The sequence below is a fragment of the Esox lucius genome, chromosome 19, assembly GCF_011004845.1.
Source record: "Esox lucius isolate fEsoLuc1 chromosome 19, fEsoLuc1.pri, whole genome shotgun sequence".
Taxonomy (NCBI): Eukaryota; Metazoa; Chordata; class Actinopteri; order Esociformes; family Esocidae; genus Esox; species Esox lucius.
Genome location: NC_047587.1, coordinates 26,288,659 through 26,308,848, shown reverse-complemented (window position 1 = coordinate 26,308,848; position 20,190 = coordinate 26,288,659). Strand labels below are relative to the sequence as shown.

The following is a 20,190-nucleotide window of genomic DNA, read 5'->3' as shown; positions in this document are numbered from 1 at the left end:
GAGCTGAGTCATAGAAATCTAACTGACTGATATCCATCCAGAACAATTAAATTACACACAGCATAAGCTTCAGTTGGAGAGGGCTGAGGGAGATTGTTTCTACACAATGCAAATGATTGTTCTGATCGGAGTATGATCAGGTTTCAGTCACCACAGAAGATGAGATGACTAATATCAATCATGTATTGTTATCACTTACGGCAAATAACAGTAATTCATTTTAATCATGAAGAATACAGTAAACAAATGTATCGATATTGATAATGACACATGGATTTAGATATTATTTTAAATGTTGGAGCATTGAACACTTTCAAGTATACAGCAGTGCAAATTCAAACGCTTTCCCATCTCAAAATAAATTCCAATGTCTACTGTTCAAGTACAGCACATGCACAAAATACACAGTCAGCAGGTCCATCCACAGCAACAAACTGTACCAACAGACAATTTGCCCTGTGTTTGCGAGACTATTTCTTTGTAAATTGTAATGGTATTCAAGCAGCTGCACATGGCCGGTAAGGGTATACCTGTTTCGCTGAACTTGTACAGGTGATGAATTATTAACATACTTTTAAGAAATAGATTGAACATTTTAGGATATTGTAAGAAAAACTGTATTTACAGTCCTTGCAGGATACTGGCATTTTTCAAATGGAAATGTCCATGTTTTATTACCATCATTACATTACAGCCGAATGGTCGCTTAGTAAATGCAGTGTGGTAGAAACTCTAGCTAGGAATTTGTTAACCCACAAACGTACATAATATACGGTTCGGAAATGTTTGTATTTTTCTTCATGCCGCCTACTCATGACTGTGTGCCTGCAGTACTGCTTACTTTAGCCATATAGCCAGATAAAAATAAACGAAGTCTATATACATTGCATTTTTTTTAATTATAGTTTTCGTGTAGCTAAAGCGCGCGCTCCCGTGAGAAACTATTTTCAACAACTGTGCGCGGTCACAAGACCGGCGAGTACTTGGACGAGGGCGAGCCTTGTCTCCAGACAAGTAGCTAGCTAACGTTACAGCGCGAAATCGCGAATGTGGAAACACTATAGCTAGCTAACGAGTGAAGGACGGTAAAGTTGGAGCGGGATCCCTTGTGGATTACGTCGCGGTAGCTAGCTAGCTACAATATCAAACGGATAATTATTCCAAGGTAAGGAGGTATATAATTGAGTGCTGGTGTTTTACAATAATGTATTCGGATAAACAACACGGCCCCATCAGTGCTAAAGCCAAAGCACTAGGCTAACGTCGTCAACTAGCTTGTGAGTTGGCTAGGTAACTACCGACTAGCCAGTTAGATAGGTAGTCATCTTGCTATCACGTTCATTTAACGTTACCTAGCTACGGGCTAATCTTAATTTAATGATGTTGTCTAGCTAGACAGGCCTTGTTAATTAGCCTGTTGGTAATATGTGATAACTCTACAGAGGAGGCCTTATTACAGCTAACTAGCTCTATGTATGACCTAGCCGCGCTACCTTGCCTAGCCTGAGCTTCTTAGCTAAGTAGTTACACTAGGCCGCGCTCGAGCCACTGGCACCCATACCAACATTATCTCTCATTAAACTCATGGCATACCATTATCGAGTTTGTCAGCTAATGTTATCCAACTTTTGATGCAACATGTTAACATGCTGCGGTTTTGTGATGTATATTTGTTAAATAATGTTGGCTCGGTAACTAGGCACGTCAAATGTATGCGCTTCATTGATTTGTTTACGTTGTATGCAAGATAGCGCACCCGTTTGCCATGGTGATGACATCGTTTTTCAGAACCTTTGCTTGCATAGTGTGGGCGCTGGTTGAAAGCGAGTGTACATGGACTACACCTTCCACTTCTTTGCTAATGTGCTGATTTATATTTCGAAAATGTAATTTTAGCGATCTACATTCAAATGCTACTGCGACGCTAATGTTGAATGGGTTTGTTTTAGACTTTGTGAACCAGTTCGTGGCAATCCGGTATGGCAGGTGTACCAACACTTGTCAATGTTAGCTTTAAAGGGCAGTAAGTCTGTCCTGTAGTTTCTATTTCTACTTGGTCTATAATATAAAACTATTGCCTATGAGCCTTTTTTAACTTGATGTTTACCCCATGCTTCAAACATAACAATACTCATTGCCGCTGCTGATTAGTTTACAATTTATCTTTACAAACAAACAAGGTATGTTTTCCTTAGTAAGTTTGAGAACTGAAAGGACAGTCAACACATGAGAGGCTGGGTAAATTAGCCGATCACACACTGTTGGTTTCTAGCTACAGTAGTTCTATAAAGCTTGTAAACATGTAGACAGTTGTAGGCACTGATGAGCCAAAACATTATGATGACTCACAAGTGAGGTGAATCAGGTTTATCATTACTAACAACGCCACATGTCAAGGTCTGGGTAGATTAGATGGTAAACGAACAAACAGTTCTTGTAGTCAACATGTTGGAGAAATGGGCAGGAGTAAAGACCTGAGTGACTTTGACATAAGCCAAATTGTTATGGCCAGACGACTGGGTCAGAGCATCTTCGAAATAACAAGGCTTGTGGGTTGCTTCCAACCGTGGTGGTCCAAGGAGGGACACACCACAATTGCCCAAGGCTCATTGACGTGAGAGGGCTATCCCGTCTAGTTCGAACTGACAGAAGGTCTACTGTGGCAGAAGTCATAGAACATTTTAATGATGGTTACAGGAGGAATGTGTCACAACATGCAGTGCCTCGCCTTGCATATGGGGCTGCATAGCCACAGACCGGTCAGAGTTCTCACGATGACCCCTGTCCACTGTCGAAAGCCCAAACAATGGACACACGAGTGTCATGAACTGGACCTTGGGGCAGTGGAAGGTCGTCTGGTTCAGTAAGTCCTGTTTTCTTTTACATCACGTGTACGGCCATTAATGCGTGAGCCGTTTACCTGGGGCTCCAGGATGCACTGTGGGAAGACAAGCCAATGAGGGAGAGGGAGTGTGATGCTCTGGGAAATGTTCTGTTGGGAAACCCTGGGCATTCATGTGGATGTCAATTTGACACATGCCACCTACCTAAACATCATTGTAGGCCAGGTACATCCCTTCATGGCAATGGTATTCCCTGATGGCATTGGCCTCTTTCAACAGGATAATGCGCCCAAACTGTGGACACTGCACACATTGTTTGGGAATGGTTTGAGGATCATGACTTCAAGGTCAATCTGTTTGGGCATCTGTGGGTTTGCTGGACCAGCATGTACGATCCACGATGGCTCCACTTCACAACTTAGCAGACTTGAAGGATCTGCTGCTAATGTCTTAGCGCCAGACTGGGACCTAATGGTTGTCTTTTGTGACCCTTTTACTTGGCTTTTTGAGTTTAATTTTAATTTGGCTGCATCATTGTCACTTTTAGAAAAATTTCTTTTCTCCAACAATTGGTCAAAAGGTAATATGAATCATTCTTGTCCATATATCAACTTCTGCACTTGTCCTGAGTTTCTCGCACAGAAGTTGTCTCTGTGTGTGAGCGACATGTCCTCTCCGTCCTGCCACCAAAACGGGTAATAACTGCGACAACAGAGTGATGTTGGTGTGGGACACTCGTACTAGGTAGGCAACATCTTCTTTACACATTCAAAATGTTATAAATGAAGTAACAACAGGCAGAACAAAAGAGCAAACCTATTCGATTAAGCAGATATCAAACATTCAGCAACAGCCTTCATTGCCAGTTAAGACATGCCATTTTTCAAAGAAATCAGACTCCCTTTTAATCCAACATGTTAAAGACACATTATGCGCTTGGTGTCATGGCATCATAGCGGGCAATTAAAAACATCATAGAGTTGTTTCGTCCCGTACATACTGAAATATCTCTCAAACCAATGTGAGACAAATGGATCATAAGATGGCAATAACCTGTCAATCCATTAGGGCTCCTGACGGCAACCAATTTTGTAACCTTTTTCATGTTTTTTCAAGTTACTTTAAATTGGTTGCACCAGCGCAAACTTCAGATATGAAAGTTTTCAAGCTAATAAAAAAATTATGCATCATAAGAGGCAGAACAAAACCGCAAACTGAACAAGGATGCTGATCACAGTGAAATTCAACACACCTCTTATATACCATTTGAAGTTCAAATCAGAAATTATTCTACCGCAATTTATTTAGGTCCACCGTATGCTAAACACAGTGTGCTTAGTTTATTGGCATGGTAGTGAAAAATATATAGCAGACAAGTTGTAGATCATAAGTTAAGGGAACCCTGTCAGTTGCTCTACTATTGATGTACAGTTAGTAAATAATGCTCATCAGTTCGCAAACTTCACTCATCGGCCTCAGCTGTCAAGTGAATAATTTCAATCTATTTTTAAAGCTGCTAAAAGCTTCTGTCATTTCAAATGCGTTTAAATAAAAAAATAAATGTATGCCCAGTAGTTATAAATGTATCTAGTTTAAACCACCGTTTAAAATATTTAAGACCTCTATTCTAAACAAGAGGCTTGTCTGTAGGATCATGACTTTAGTTTTCATTTTGTTTGCCGGCTGTGGGTCATGGGCTGTTCTGGGTGTTAATTACTCAAATGAAATCAGTTGAAAGATTTGTGCTTTTCACTGAATGATTCAAAGATCAGAGTCAGTAAAGAGTTTAACTTTCCATCAGTAGTCCTTATTGACCACTAGTCCTATTGAAACCTAGCATGCCAATGCAGAAGGAATTTATTAAAAATGTAATTGGCTTCTTGGTGATTGGAGCTTATATTCAAATATTATATAATAACTTAAATTATTGTTTTCACTGGGCTAACTGCGACAAGTCAGTGGAATCCTTTGAGTCAATTGGATGCTATCAAGCAACATATATTACAAGAACAGCCTCTATTCTTATCTAGATAAACTTCAGGCCTTGGGGTTTGGTAAACATCATTGGAATTTTGATTGGAACCAGGCTCTATCTTGTAATTGGCCATCAAAAGTGAGGATTTGCCTGTTGAAGTCAGTTGTTGAACTGTCAGTAAGTGGCAGTGACATTGATATAACGAAGGTAGCCATCGTCTGAGCAACAACCAAAGATAAGCAAGGTTGCTAACCAACTGTCATAACTCAATGGCTACCATCGGCTACAATAGATTAGCGTCATGCTGGAAACATTAGTGATTCGGCAGCAACAGTAAGACCAAGTTTTTGTATTTTGCCTTCAAAATAATTCTCTGGTGTGTCTATAGTGTGTGTTGTGTAAACTTTCAAAGGGAAAACTATAAAGGAAACAAAATGACTATTTAAATAATACTTATAATGTTGAGAACAGTGAGAAATGGTTAGAGCTTAAGTTTAGAGAACATGAAATATAAAATATCCTATTATGTCATTGTTGTTAATTTGCTTGTCCTCATTAGCTTTGGAGAGGGGTTGTGTTATAATTCCCACCATGCTATTTTCCACCCCCCCACTATAATTTACAAGGGATACTTTTTGTGGAAAAACTATTCATTGCTGCTGTGAATGTTTTGTACGAAATACTCAGGAGTTTTAAAGTATATAATGTGAAATCATGGGTCTCAGTTTTGCTGGATTTACACAATCTTTTAACCACTAATGCAACCCACTATACTGTACATGGAATTCATTCATTCAGGGTTGTACGAGATCTTCAATTTCTTAGCATTTTCTCGAATGGAATATCCTTTATGAACAGTTAGCCTTTTAAAATGATAATCTTGGACTAGCACAACGTGCCATTACAACACAAGAGTGATGGTTGCTGATAATTTCTGATCAATTTGATGTTATTTTAATGGACAGAATTGCCTTTCTAAACCAAGGAAATGTGACCCCAAACTTTTGAATGATAGTTCATTCATTTTTTAAAATATTTTATAGATTGCTGAATTTGAATTTCATCAACTTTTCTGTTTCAGTTCGAGTTCTCTGACTGTGTTCATGTTCGTAGATCAACATGGAAGTTTGGCACGTGCCCTCTCGTATACCTTAGTGAAACAGGAAGTCTTGGATGATCACTTAAGAGTTTCTAATGATTTAAAGGTACTTAAATAATCAGGGCAAAGATGGATCTGTTAGATTTGACGCATTTCTGAGGAAAATACATAGTAGTTGATTTTTAAGTTTAAAGTTAAATTTCTCTTATTGACTGTAAAATTGAAGCCGATAAACAATATTTTATAGCCCTTTTTTGGCTTGTCTTTACCAAGGACTCCTGTAATTCTACAGGTGGGTGTGGGTGTGTGTGCTGAATTGAACATGAAAGTGTAGGTGGTCCGACGGGTCAAGTGTTTAGCAGATAGAAAGATAGCCTCTTAGCATGAGACATTAGTTATCTGGACGCAAAGGAACTGAAAACTGCTGACTCTCTACTGAGGTGGATTGGGGCACGTTCCCTCGTCTGCTTCCTAAAGTCAACAATCCTCCTCTTTGTTTTGCTGACGTTGAGACATTATCCTGGCATTAATGTGCCAGTAAGCCTACCCCCTTCCTGTAGGCTGACTCCTCCTTGTTGGCCTAGAACAGTGGTGTCGTCTGCAAACTCAGTTGGTGTGATGGATGAACAGGAAGCTGACCTAAAGACACACCCCTTTATGGGCTTCAGCAAAACTAATACATTTCCAGGTTTTCACCTTACCTGCCTGCTGCTTTAAATAATAAAAAAAGAATGCAACTAAGGCTACATGTGATACAGCCAATCTATCTGTGAATGCAGCTGGTGTGTTTCAGTATGCTATGGTTTGTTGAGGGAGTCCTGCCAGTGGTTTTTCATATTTAGTATTGTGCATTGTATCAATCCCAGGTCCATTTGTAATTAGCTACCACAAAGAACCATGTCCCTGTATTGTTTGTATTTTATCTTCTCGGGCTGGACTTTCATAGCACTGTCTGTCGAGGTGCATGGAAACAACACCACACACTGGAAGTGTTGGTGGTGGAATGGCCTTTAGGAAGTGAAATGGCTAAATGCATGGTTCATGACTAGTAGCCTGTCCTCTGTCCCTCCTTGGCTGGCTGGCAGTTGCATAGTTAATGGCACATGGTGACCCCCAGATAGTGACAGCTGCGTCTCTGGCAGTGGGAGGTCCAGTTTGGGGACTCACTCACTGGCTTTCAGGCTGAGCGGTAATTCTAGATCATTAACAAGTCTCTTGTCTGTGTACCTCAGTCATTTTCTTCATCAGTCAGTTTTCTTCTGCAGCATAGACTGGCTGAATTAACGTGTGTGTGTGTGTGTGTGTGTGTGTGTGTGTGTGTGTGTGTGTGTGTGTGTGTGTGTGTGTGTGTGTGTGTGTGTGTGTGTGTGTGTGTGTGTGTGTTTTTGAAGGTGTGTGTTTCTGCCTTTAGATTCCATCTCCCAGTGTATCTTCTCCATGGCAACACATGTTGTTGATGCTGCTGATGATAATGCTTTTCTGAGCTGGCCGAGTCTCCATGCTGTGCTTGTCTACTAAGATGTGAGTGACTGACTACTGCTTCTGTTGTCATCTAGCAAACTATTACATTTTTGAAAAAAGCAGGAATCTTTTGTAGTTGAAAACTAGGCTCTGTTTAGCATTTTTCTGTAATGTGTGTTATTAGCCCTGTTTTATAAGGGATGCATTTGCATGCTCCGTCAGTATAACAAGTGGGTCTAGTTTCTTATTCTCGCTCCTACGGTAGTTGTTTTCCCTGGTGTGAGATGAGAGTAGGGCCTTGGTTTTGCTCTGCTGTGGTAGAGAAGTGGACTGTGCCTGTTTCTAGGAGGGGATGTCACTGCAGTCGTATACGTGGAAGGTGTTTCCATTCGGGCTTGACTCCATTTTGTTGGCTCGTTGATTGTTTGGTGGTTGAGCTTTTGGTAGACCAATATATATTTTTTTATAGTTTAGTGGTAAAAGTGATGTATTTTCTTCAGAGAGACTATTGGAATAATGAGTGGATGATTGTGAAATCCACAGGTATGTCCCAGTCTATCGGGGGGGTTGGTGGTGCATGATGGTTTTTCAGCATAAGGGATTCTGAAAGAGCATCATTCATATAGGTTGTCTGTGGTTGTTCAGAACCACAAATGTGAATGTCTGGACCAGTTTTCGGCATTGGGATGCCGATTTGCATGCGAATATCTGTATTATTGACCTGTACAAAATATAATTGCCCTAAACCCCTCCTGAGACTATCAATGGCCCTGCTGCTAAAATAGCATCCTATTGGAAACACTGACCTCAAGGATTAGAGCTATGTTCATATTATATATCCAATACCATTTAGCATACCTGTGTTTGCCCAGATTGTTAAAAATACACAGTTGGCATTGAGCTCTGCAGTGTTGTTTCAAGTAAAACAGTAGGAAATCACAGGGTCCTACATTTTTGCTTTCTAGGCAGCCATGTCGGGGGGGGGGTATGTTGAAACCAGGATTCTAACACCCGGCCGCAGTGACGCAGCTGTAATGCAAGGCATTGCCTCAGACCAGTGCTCCTCTTGGGGTAGCCGTGACCGCTTTTTCAGTTCACACAAAATGTAAACCAATGTTTTCCATGCCAATAAATCTGTCTTTAATTGAATTGAAGGGGGGGTCTGGCAAAATGTTTAACTTTTCAGTAATTTAGCGGATGCACTTATCCTTAAAGTACTGGGTGCGTGTGTGTTCTTACTGGCTCCCCATGGACTTGGAACCCACAACCCTGGCATTCCAAGCACCATGTTCCCACTAAGTGAGCTACATGAAACTCCACTGAACTAGGGGAAAGATATGGAATTACATGGGACTTTCTGGATTTTGGTATCTTCTCTTTAAAATATAGCTTGAAGCTCCATTGTTTTATTTTTTAAAAACAACCAATTAATCCCTGCGTAAGACATCTTCCACAAGGCCTTTGTCATTGTCTGTCTTTGTGTCTCTATTGTTGTCAACATGGGTTCTTGGTACATTTCCACTTGGAAAGCTGTTTTGCTTCCTGCTGGCTGTGAGTTCTATGCATCCTGTCTACAGATTGGATGTAGCCTAAATATTATGATGCTTCTGTAATTCAGGTGGAAATGCACTGCTTTAGCCCTTCCTTCCCTTTTAACAATTAGCTTGACTTTTTTGTTGTTGTCATTCTTCCAATTGAGAGGCTTTCTCAATGACTCACTGTGGCTGCAATACTCTTTTGTGAGTTGCTACTGCAGCTACTGTTATAATGCTCTGTGTGGCTTCTGCATGCTAGAGTAACCATTTGTTTGCAAGTCTTTTGGAGGAAGAGGGAGTATATTAGGTTGTTAATGAGGCCAGACGTTCAAGTGTTGTTTATATTTTAACACTTAATATGAGAATTAGGCTGGTTGCTGAAACCTGTCTATCAAAAACAGTGACTTGGATTTTTGTTTTTCCTGGACTTGATTCTGCTGCTGTATTAGTTTCACGTTGCTTTATCACACATTCCTTGTGGGAAGTCTAATTTAGATTTAATACAGCAGTTAGGTGTGTGTGTGTGTGTGTGTGTGTGTGTGTGTGTGTGTGTGTGTGTGTGTGTGTGTGTGTGTGTGTGTGTGTGTGTGTGTGTGTGTGTGTGTGTGTGTGTGTGTGTGTGTGTGTGTGTGTGTGTGTGTGTGTGTGTGTGTGTGTGTGTGTGTGTGTGTGTGTAGAGGATTTTGATATTCAATATAGTGTCTGGCTTGTGCCCTGTGGTGTCTACTCTGCTATGAGGCTGTTATGGGCTGGGGGTCAATAGGGTCTGTAATGGTAGTTGTGTTCTTCAGCCTCATCACCCTTTCCAGTGTGTCTGATCGGAGGGAGGGCGGGAGCAGGAAGGTGTCATCCCGGCTAGAGGAGGAGCTGTTAGAGCAGCCTGTGTAATCTGAGAAGGGCTGAGCCCTGGAGAAGGGCCCCATGCCTCAGAAGGGACAAAGAGAGGGAGAGCATGAGCAAGGCTCTCCTGTATGACTTTGGCCTACAGGGAGCAGCAGTGACGGTGCAGGCATCAGGCGAGAGGGACTCCAGCCAGGGCTGTTTCACCCAGCCGCCTAGAAGATCCCTGCCTGGGAGCAGCTGCCTTCTCCCCCGGCTGACTGCATCTACTAGAGCATACGGGGACAGAACTGGGAGTGGTTACATTCGCCAGGGCACTGCTACTCTTTGAGAAGGAAAGAAACGCCAGTGTTTCCTTTGGCTTCCTCTAAAACCTTCTCCCTTTCTTTCCACTCCACCCTGGCCTGGCCTCCCGCTGCCTACCAGGTTCTGGGAGCTGGATATATTTATGGATTATAGCACACTTATTATTTAGATTTCTCTCCATTTGCTTTCCCCGGGCTGCAACTTTCCTTGCCTTTTCCTTGGGTTGCCCTGGAGGATAGTGGACTCTTCAGATTGCTGCCTGCTGCTCTCTGCCCTACTGGGGACTGATTATCGGTGGCTATGTGGCTTCCAGCCCCCCTCGGTGTCTGGTCCTGGACCCCCAGGCTCTGAGGGCAGCAGTACCACTGCTTTCAGATGGAGGTTTAGGCAGAGACCCAGAGAAAGAGAGAGAGTGACAGGAAAGGAGCGGCCCACTGTTATGGGCTGTTTTGTTTCTATGGAAAAACCGCAATGAAGAGTTCCCTCACTTTCTCCCTATGTCGGGCAGAGCGAATGTGCAGCCTGTGAACTCATGGAAGGGGGTGCTCCAGCTCTTCACATGCATAGCTGCTAGAACAACGGCCAACAAACCCAAAGGTAAAAGTCTTATTTTCCAATCGGTGGCTCATCAATAAGCCCCTCATCGGTGTCTGTGACAAACCTTCTCACAATGGAATGTTTCCCAGGCTGCTCCTGTACCTGGGGTGCAACTGGGGTGTCATAAATAACCTGTCAGTGTTCACTTCTGTCCCGTCATGGTTTTGGTTTCGGCAAGGCAGATCCTAAGATGGGCAGGGAGTGTCTAATCCTGTGTGTCTGTCTTTGTCTGTGCATGCAGGAGCACGAGGGACTGGACATGAGCGGAGAACAAACAATGGCATTTTGTTTGTGTTGAAGAAATGCTTTTGTTTTTCCCGTGTGTGTGTGTGTGTGTGTGTGTGTGTGTGTGGTAGTAAACCGCCGCATGGGTTTACAGTAAGGGGCCAGGGCAGGCAGGGACTGGCTCTCCGGTCCTCTCCTAGGCCAGGCAAACTCTAAGCCAGGCGCCTGCATGGGGGAGCCTGCTGATGAACATGATAGGGTGTGTTTTGTTTTGGGTTTAGCTTACATCTGCCCATTTTGTGCTCCTTCCCAGACGTCGTCCTCGATATTTTAACTGGCTAGTGAGTGACTTGGTCCTATGTTTACCCTCAGAATATCATGATTCAACCTATGATTTAGCTGGGGAGCCTTGTAGCAGTGGCTATATTTTGTTGGTTAGAAATGTGGCATCAGTGCTGTACAAAAAATTTGATTTAATAATGCTATATAGCATAAGGTTTGTAGAAGAACACTTCTTGGTAAATATTTGTCTTATTGTCACTTAGCTAGTATGTAAGGAATAGCTGTGGTATTATCATCGTAAGTGCTGGACACTGTGTGATATTGTGAAATTATACGTGGCTCTGACCTTCAGATGGAAAATGTATTGATTTTACAGTTTTTATTTGAGGAAGAACCCTGAAGGGGAAAATCAATGTTTCATGTAATGTATTTTGCATTAGTGTTGTTAACCCATTGCATAATGGAAGCTTTTTTTGAGCAGAATATAGCCATGTGCTAATACAGTCTCTACAGCTCACTGGTACAACAAGACTAGGTTGGTTCCATGAAGTTTGAGCAGGTCAGAGGTCCTGAGACTTTGTGTATAGGCCTACTATAGCTTGATCAGTTGACCCTGGTCCAAGCTGAATGGTTGTCCTGCGGGAACAGAAGGTAGGCATATGGGCCTTTCCATAAATCTGTGTCAGCACTGATACTCATTGATGTTTCTCAGGAGACCTCACCTCTGCGCTATCTGACTGTTTTTACTCCACTAGTTAACCTCTGTTTTGTTTCCCCTTACAGAGGTCCCCACATTTCAAGAGAAGAAGAAAGCCTTATTTGGGAATCTTATGGACGAAGGCAAGCACCCTTTCTTTCTTTGTGTTTGGGAGCTGAATGTGTGTTATTTTAGTTTAACCCGGGGAAACAGCTTTGTTGGAAAACTCTGGGACGGTGTTTGTAGGGTTGTAGAAGTAGTAATGAAGGCCCAGTCTGTGAATGGTAGAGGCCACTGTCCTGAGTTGGTGTAGTCAACTCTCTTCCTTGAGCCCCTTCTTGTTTAATTTCCTTGTAGTTTCCCAACATGCAGCGGAAGGGGATAGAACGCTAACACAACCTAATCCCAATCTACTGTTTGGTCATTCATAATCTAAGGGCTGTTTTATACTTGGAGAGAGAAAAACAAATTATTTCTTTTACTTTCAGTTGATATTGAAATATCCCACCAGATGGGGTTATGTAACATTACATTTTTTTCAAATCTGTAATAGTTTTCTTGCTGCAAGGATATGAATGGACTAGTATAATTAGGACCTTATTTTCCTGCTGAATAAGTGTGACTTGTGCAAATCATGGAGATTCTCCTAATATAAAAATGCCCTAATTTGCATAGAATTTTTCAAATGTACCAGCCAGGCCATAACCTGATTCTAACCCTTCAATGTAAATATATGAAAATAGATCCACCACTTGAAGTGAAGCAGGTACTTACATGCCTCTAGAGGGTCCACTGGCACAGCACCACAACTTACCCCCTGCATAGACCAGTGACCACATTGGACATGCGCTTGCTGCTCCTCCTACCAGAAAGTACTGTAGTTGCATATTCAGCTGAGACACCACCTCCCCTCACCAGCCTTAGTCCCCCTGCCCTCTTAACCATTAGCTTGAGGGAAGGATCATTATAATGTCAAATGGTCCTCTGGAGATAATTTCCTTTTAATGAGGCACAAGGCTTGACTGATTCAAGAGTTCATTGGGCTAAAGCCTTGGGAAGGTTTCCACTATTTATGGTGAAACTGCTTTGTTTGGATGTTTGCAGTGGTTTGGCTCACCTGCTCCCTCACTCTCTGGCCTACAACGCTTTGGGTGCATACAACCATGCTACACACCTAAGCCCTGAGTTCATTCTCTAAGTTACTTAACGGTACTTCCACAAGCACACATTGTATTCTAACACTTCAGCTCTCCATTTACTAGAGCTGGCTACATCAAGCTATTAAATTGGCAGTACAGTTATAGTGTAGATTTATGCAAACCGTCATGCCAATGCAAACTATGATCAACACTATAAATTATACACTATAACCCCTATTTTTCTCAATTATCTCCCAAATTCTGTGATGTCCAATTTGCGATTAAAGCCTTGCCCTTGTGTGGAAGGGTTAGATGTCGGATGCGCATCTTGTCCAACCATCATGCCTGTCATAGTGCTCAACCAGTAGTCGCACAATGAGACAAAGCAGCCCTATTGGAGATCACACTACTCAACCCCAGACTCCGCTGCCCCAGTTTGCACACTCTATGGGACCCTGGGCACATAATATAGCTGTACTGTGAGGCAGTGTTTTAGACCCTGGTGACACTCGGGGGCCCAAATATGAATTCTTAGTAGGTGGCGGTAGCTAGCTAGCATCCAATAATTTGTCAGTTAGCCTGGTATTGATGAATTTGCCAAAAAGAATGCTCTTTTTTTAACACTAAGATAACATTTGGTAGTCAGGCAAAATTTGTTATGAATGGGCACCCTCTTATTCCAAAGTCAAAATAACTTCCTAATTTCAGCACAAAACCAAACGCCACTGTTTTACAGAATGTTTCTGTTTAATGTTCCTGTCACATTCCATCAACAATCTTGGAAATATTTCAGCTGAGATTTGTGTAGATATATACTTCAAAATGCGTACAAAGTATTCATCTGAACTGCTGTATGTGGACTGTTTTTGCATAATTTATTTGAACTTCATTCCATGCTCCAGTGTGTGTGCGCATTCAGCCAGACAGTATGGGTATTTAGAAACCCCTTTTGGCTCTAAATCATTCTTCAGAGAGACCACTGTAATGTTGCCAGTTCCTCACACGGGCATCACTGCAGCAAACCCTGTGGTATGACTGCCACTGTTAGTTGGGGTTGTCAAACTCACTGTGATACTGCATGCAGTGTTTCCAGAAAAAAATCTCATCTTAACAGTGACCTACCAATACTTTCATCTGTTTCACCAGATGTATGCCCTTGAACCAATTTTACTTGAAAATCGCACATGCAATGTTGCAGGGATGATTTTAAGCTAGTTGCTAATGGCAGCCTGCTAAATCCCTATTGGCCGTCAGTGTGAGAGAGGGGGGACAGTCCTAAGCATGCCTTCAGGGTCACTTCCAAGACGAGTCCAAACTGCACCATGCCATGTGTCTTTGGCTTCATCCATATATCCTGTATAGTGTATATATACTCTTAGAGCAGCAACATTATGCTATTATGAAGCCAGTCCCATAGCTGTCTGCGTCCAGCCAGACACTGTGGCAGGCAGGGCCAGAAAGCATAGGACAGAGACTCTCGGACCAGGAAGGTCTCTGGGAGACACTGAGCTGGAGGGCATTTCTTCGCAACACACTATGGTCACTACTGGAGCGTTCCAGCTATAGGGCTCACATACCTCACACACACCCACCAGGTGCACCGATCATCTGAACAACATGCATTCTCAGCACCCACACACCTCGTTCTGCTTTTGTCCCTGTTGTCTTCTGTGCTAATTTAGTCCACAGTTGCTGCCTGTGTCCAACCTCTAGAGTTGCTAAGGGGTCTATAAATAGGTGGAGCTTTATCAGAGCAGATGTTTACAAGCAGCCTCAGTGACACCTACACACACACACACACACACACACAGCCCTGCTGCCCAACGTGTCACCACCCATCTTCCTCTCCCTTAAGCCTCCTCTCAGTCTGTACTCATCATTGGTCTGTTTGGCCGGAGCATGATGCCTCCTCATGGCTTGTGTTCCTGCCTGTCTGTCTCCGAGTTGTATGGTGTCTTATGGCTGTGGGTTATATAAAGCAGCAGCAGGGCCATGGGGTGGGTCACACCCAGCTCCTCCGGCCCTCCCTCCCTCCACTCCCTCGACGGGCCGTCCCGTCCACAAAGCCCTCAACCGCAGCCTGTTACCATGGGAACAGCTGACAGGAAGCAAGCTAGCGCTCTGCTCTGAGATCCATCCCATTCCACTTTGCTCTCTGGAATCTTTTATGCGACCATGAAAATCTGTGCTGCTCTACCAGGCCAAAAATAGACCCTGAGCTGTTTGTGCTTGCCCTGCACTGCTCTGTGCTGGTCAGCCTTTATCTAAGCAAACAGACCGATAGGTGTATGTCAGAGCCTCTAGACTGGCCCTCAAACAGGGAGAGAAGGTAAAGAGACTGCCCAAGGGCACCAGGACCACTCAAGCTGTGCTGGGGGAGGAACATGCTGTTCTCTGTGGATGAAGACACAACTCCCTAAAGGCTGTGCAGCCTGACCATGTGATATTTCTCTGTTCATTGACATGGCAGGGGATTGACATGTAGATGCAATGTAATACGGCAACTGCTGTTGTCTTTGCTTAAAGGGAAAATCCACTGTATTTTGGGTGTTTTTCCCCAGTTCCCCTACATAGTTGAGTGACTTAAGGTGTTTCTGACTTGATTATGCTCCGCAGCAGTATTTATAAAATTCTGTGCCTGGATCGTTCAACCAGTCATGTCATTGGATGAATGTGCCTGCTGTCTGACCAAAAAAATGTAGTCCTGATTTGAAGCAATTATTGTGGCCTTTGTTTTAACTTCTTGATCACACTAGTTGCGGGTAGATGATTTGACTTGATGGACATGGACTTCTCATGTTTCTATTGGCCCCGACATTTAAGGATAGCCAGGTTGACTCATTTTCTCTGGCTTTGTAAAGACTGCGGCCAAACAGAAGTCCTGTTTCCATCCTCAAAGGTAGGCTTTTCTAAACTGGGGCGATACTAGTTTTTACTGGTCCTCACTAGGTAGTCTTTTTCATATTGAGAAACAATTACGTGAATAGTTGGACATTGCTATGAATTCTGGATGTTGTTTGCTTACAACCAGGAAGTGTGTAAATGGCAGTTTCTACCAGTGAAATGCAGAAACCCTCCTACTTGTGTCACGTTAAAGGAATTCACAATTTTGAACCAAGTAGGTTTTTCGATGAAGTATAAAATATCATTACGGACTGCGGTCCTGCTTTAGCTCTGTTAAATAAAAGGTTTGCTATTGGGTGTTTTTATCCTTTAAGGGGGTTGGAAAACCCTGTGTTAGAAAGGTTACTCTTTATACCAGCTGAACATGAATATCTCATCTGTCAACTTTAGATGGCATAAGTGAACAACCATTATTATAATGCATTATATCATTTTATTGACAATACAAACACAAATTACTGTCAGTTCATAGATTTAGATCTTCATAGAGTATTGCAATATTTGATGGACAAGTAGCCAAAAGGAAAAAGTAAGCTGTATCCACCAGTAGATTTCAAGTTAACAAGAAAACATTTTGTGCTGACATTTTCAAATTAGGTGTCTAACGCCCACACAGATTGAGCATTATTATTTAGGACTTTTTTAATTTTATTTTTATAATGTAAATCACCGTTTAACAAGTCATTAAGAACTGCAAAAACATATTGCAAAACAGAATTACCCTTTTCTCAGCAGTGTTGAAGGTGTAGATAGTTGGCTTTAGTGGTCTGCTCATCTACTGCTACCAACAGAACCATGGGTGTTGCTCTGACTACAGTCACACAAAGCATCTGGTCACGCCAAGATTGGCAGCTATGTTACAAAAATCAAATTAACGTAGTCACTTGATGTACGTTGAGAATAATTTTCTAGTTCCTGACGTACACCTGATCCTGTCAGAAGTTAATGTTACAAGGACAGCTGTCTTGCTTGTTCTTATAGTTCCCGTTTTTCTTTCTCTACAAAATTACTTCAATTTGTACATTACAATCAATCAGTGGCATTTTTGTTAACGATTGGACATATTTAAAAGGTTAAATCTGTTTAAATAGAAGATTGTTGCCAGTAAACTACCCCTAAACATTTACAGTATCACATTATTATTTTTTTAAAATCATTTATTAACATAATAGACTGGACCTTGAAGACCGTTCTTAATTGTCTTTTATTGTAACCCTCTAATCAGAGACTAATGTAGACCTGGGACACCAGGTGGGTTCAGCTAATGACCAGGTAGAACAGAAAACCAGCAGTAGTCCAGACCTAGGGTAAGAGTTGAATACCCTTCGTACTAATTTATCAGATTGTTCTATCCAAACAATTCCTTTTTAAATTGTCAGTAGGACATTTGTAGTCCTTGTTTGGTCTAGACCCTGCAGGCTGTCCTGACATGCTCCTCATCCTGCTATCTGCTGTTCTCCCTTCTCCCCACCAAATGTTTCAGTATTTTCCTGGTGTCCCTCTAACTTCTGTGTTCTCCTGCTGTCTCTACAGAAATGAGTCGCCAGACCGCCACAGCGCTGCCCACAGGAACCTCCAAGTGCGCCCCCTCCCAGCGCGTCCCCACCCTGTCCGGCACCACGGCCTCCAACAGCGACCTGGCCAGCCTGTTTGAGTGCCCCGTCTGTTTCGACTATGTGTTGCCCCCCATTCTTCAGTGCCAGAGTGGCCACCTGGTCTGCAGCAACTGCCGTCCCAAACTCACCTGCTGCCCCACATGCCGGGGCCCGCTTGGCTCCATCCGGAACCTGGCCATGGAGAAGGTGGCCAACTCTGTTCTGTTCCCGTGCAAGTACGCGTCGTCGGGCTGCGAGGTGACGCTGCCCCACACAGACAAGGCGGAGCACGAGGAGCTGTGCGAGTTCCGGCCGTACTCCTGCCCCTGCCCAGGGGCCTCCTGCAAGTGGCAGGGCTCCCTGGACGCCGTCATGCCCCACCTCATGCACCAGCACAAATCCATCACCACGCTGCAGGGAGAAGACATCGTCTTCCTGGCCACGGACATTAACCTGCCTGGGGCAGTGGACTGGGTCATGATGCAGTCCTGCTTCGGCTTCCACTTCATGCTGGTCCTGGAGAAGCAGGAGAAGTACGACGGCCACCAGCAGTTCTTTGCCATCGTGCAGCTGATTGGCACGCGGAAGCAGGCGGAAAACTTTGCTTACCGCCTGGAGTTAAATGGGCACCGGCGACGGCTAACTTGGGAGGCCACGCCTCGCTCGATCCACGAGGGCATCGCCACGGCCATTATGAATAGCGACTGCCTGGTGTTCGATACCTCCATTGCGCAACTGTTCGCTGAGAATGGAAACCTGGGCATCAATGTCACTATATCAATGTGCTGAGGACTGTCAGGTGGACAGCAATACACACCCACACACACACACACACACACACCCTTACACTTACACACTCTCTCACGCGCGCACACACATTTCAGACACTACAGGACACCTGAAGTTGGACCTGGAGGATTCGGGGGGGGGCATGGGGTAAGATCTGTCCTAGGGAACCTGTTGCCATTGTACGTTTATTTAGAACGGTCACGGATTGGTTAAAGCTGAATTGAAAACAATGGCATTTTGTACCTGGGAATACATTTTAGGCTTCAATACAATATTAGTTCAATTGCAGGTATCCATGTTTTTCAAGAAAGTACCCAGCATTGCCCAGAGCACACACCTATGGAGTGAACACCTATGGAGTGAACACCTATGGAGTGAACACCTATGGAGTGAACACCTATGGAGTGAACACCTATGGAGTGAACACCTATGGAGTGAACACCTATGGAGTGAACACCTATGGAGTGAACACCTATGGAGTGAACACCTATGGAGTGAACACCTATGGAGTGAACACCTATGGAGTGAACACCTCAAGTGGGCTCAGTTGTTATCTGTTTTTGCAAAAAGGTGACTACTGTGACTCAGGTGAGAAATGGTACTTGGGAAACGGAGTGGAAGGAAGGAGTCTGTTTGAGCAAGGCTGGGGCATCCAAACACAACTGCAAATCTATTTTCTTTTTTGAGAAAGAGAAAGGAGATTGCGTTTCAGTTGTCAAAGTGAATAAGTTTAGTTCCATTTATTATTGTTTTAAGTTCTGGGTTTTAGTTCCGTCGTTTTTTCCCCTCCTCGGATGTGAAGAGAAGGTCCGGGTACTGTGTGCACGGACATTGGCTGAGAAGAAGCTATTTTGGTCTCTCTCTAGAGGCCAACAGTTTCAGCCTAAACCACTGAATATCTGACCAGGAATGGGGACAGTTTCTACAGTTATAATATTATTGTTATTATTAAATGGAGATTGTTATCATAATTATCATTTTTGTAATGAATTTTAATGAATGAAAAAGGCTGTTGTAACCTTGTGTCTAATCTTCAGTGTTTGTAGATAAATTGTCGTTCTTTTGAATACTTCATTGTATTATTTTGTAAGTTTGATTTTTTTTGTCTTTTTTTTTTTGTCTTTGTCTGTCTTTGTCTACATTCTGTTTGTCAGGAGTGGGCGAAGCAAAGCCAAACATCTCTGTGGATACATAGTACTGTTGCTGGTTCCCATCTCCATTTTATTTTTTGTTTTATTTTGTCATTAAATAAATCTATCTTTTTCATACCTTGTGCAATCTCTCCCTCCATGTTATTTACTGTAGACAACATCCTTCTTGGTGTAGTTGTACTTCATCTTCCTGGCTAAGCATGAGAAGCTCATCAGCTGGATTTACTGGTGTAAACATACAGAACATGGCTGATTAGACAGGCTTAGGGTTGGGTGTGGGTGTGTGTGGGTGTGTGCCTGTCTTTCCTTGCTCCAAGCTGTCCCACCAGGCCCCAGCTGAAGCCCTGTATGGGGTGGAGGCTGTGGGGCATTAGGATTCGCTCTGTACAACTAATCACCAGAGGCCCCGAGCAAGGGCAGACCAGGGGACGTTAGCCCCCCTTCCAGCCCACCACTGGGGAAGAAGGACCAGTCTTTCTCTGACATTGCTGCTTTGACGTCACTCCCCAGGCCAATTCCATTCCGTCTCTTTATTTACTGTCCCATGTTCATGTCACGTTGGCTGCTGGTTCTGTTCTCTTTCCAGGCTTCAGTGAAAGCAGCAATTGGAATTAGTGTGACATGACATCTGTTAAGCAGTGGAACGGTCGTGAGACTTAAGTACGCCAAATATGCAGATGATGCCGTTCAGGGGACCATGTTTCAAGTACTGATGTAGCTATTACACAATACCGGAGTGAAAACCTGCTGCC

General features: G+C 43.2%; 1 protein-coding gene across 4 annotated transcripts; it reads left to right on the top strand.

Moving 5' to 3' along the window:
* The first annotated feature begins 965 nt into the window (after positions 1 to 965).
* On the top strand, positions 966 to 19,562 carry siah1 (siah E3 ubiquitin protein ligase 1). Of its 4 annotated transcripts, XM_010867684.5 has the most exons (4): positions 966 to 1,165; positions 7,309 to 7,438; positions 11,947 to 12,003; positions 17,437 to 19,562. In XM_010867684.5, exons 3-4 carry the CDS (start codon positions 11,994 to 11,996, stop codon positions 18,285 to 18,287), a joined length of 861 nt encoding a protein of 286 aa, XP_010865986.1. In that variant the 5' UTR covers positions 966 to 1,165; positions 7,309 to 7,438; positions 11,947 to 11,993; the 3' UTR covers positions 18,288 to 19,562. The 4 variants fall into 4 exon arrangements, with proteins under 4 accessions (XP_010865986.1, XP_010865985.1, XP_010865984.1 ...); XM_010867683.5 differs by lacking the exon at positions 7,309 to 7,438; XM_010867682.4 differs by lacking the exons at positions 966 to 1,165; positions 7,309 to 7,438 and adding an exon at positions 10,557 to 10,656.
* The last annotated feature ends 628 nt before the right edge of the window (positions 19,563 to 20,190 follow it).